Source organism: Nematolebias whitei, chromosome 1 (genome assembly GCF_014905685.2).
Source record: "Nematolebias whitei isolate Nwh7 chromosome 1, NemWhi1, whole genome shotgun sequence".
NCBI classification, from domain to species: domain Eukaryota; kingdom Metazoa; phylum Chordata; class Actinopteri; order Cyprinodontiformes; family Rivulidae; genus Nematolebias; species Nematolebias whitei.
The window spans coordinates 41,208,049-41,209,063 of NC_056498.1; the positions used below are offsets into that span (position 1 = coordinate 41,208,049).

At 44.6% G+C, this 1,015-nt stretch overlaps 1 protein-coding gene across 1 annotated transcript in view; it reads left to right on the plus strand.

Moving 5' to 3' along the window:
- LOC119414566 (sodium/bile acid cotransporter 7) overlaps window positions 1–149 on the plus strand; it is a 6,956-nt gene extending 6,807 nt beyond the window's left edge. Inside the window, exon 7 of the mRNA XM_037681700.1 lies at window positions 11–149. Coding sequence (XP_037537628.1) covers window positions 11–149 — 139 coding nt within the window. The remainder of the gene's footprint in view (window positions 1–10) is intronic.
- The last annotated feature ends 866 nt before the right edge of the window (window positions 150–1,015 follow it).

The following is a 1,015-nucleotide window of genomic DNA, read 5'->3' on the forward strand; positions in this document are numbered from 1 at the left end:
TCCTGGACAGGAAGAAGCCTCCGTTCGGCGCCATCAGCAGCGCCGTCCTCCTCATGATCATCTACACCACGTTCTGCGACACCTTCAGCAACCCCAACATCGAGCTGGACCCCACCAGCCTGCTGCTGGTCGTCATCATCAGTCAGTAATCCAAAGTTCAGCCCTCATATTTTGTGTTGTAATGACTCTCAGCTACAACCACATCAAAACCACCAAGTCTTGTTGTGTTGGCTAAGGTTGTTTACATGTGGCAGCCATCTTGGATCAGGTGGACTCCAAAGGGTAATCGGCTGTAGATGTGCTCTGTTATTACTTCCTGTGAGTCTCAATAAAACCCATTCAGTGTTTCACGGGATATTTTGCTAACAGGCAGATGAACACACTCCAGTGTCACTCTTCCACATTTGGCAGCGAGCGAACATAAATCCTCGGATCTCATTTAAACTTGACAACACGTTTGTGGAGCATCAAAGTCTAACAATTAGTCAGCTTTTTAATTTAAGCCTCCTGCTGCCCTGGGCTCATAAAGACCCACAAGGCTTCAGTTTGTCCCACTTCACAGAACAAAGGAGGGGAACTGGAAATCCCCATCACTTCCTGCTTGATCACTTGAAAAGTACCGACTTCCATGAAGGTGAGCGGCTGCTTCCAGGCGTAAGAAAGTTTGTTGGAAAATTGGGTTGCCAGGTCAAAATCCAAGATGGCTGCTTCCATATTCATTATAAACACTGAACAAAAATATAAACACAACAGTTTTGTTTTGGCCCATTTTTCATGAACTGAACTCGATTAAGACTTTTTCTACGTATACGTATATATCACAGGTGTGGCAGATCAAGATGCTGATCAGACAGCATGATTGATGCACAGGTGAGCTTTAGGCTGCCCACAACAAAAGGTGTGTAGTTTCATCACAGCACAATGCCACAGATGATGCAAGTTTAAAGGGAGCGTGCAATTGTCATGTATATAAATATACATATATACCGTTTTGTTTGCCGTATAGGTTGCACCT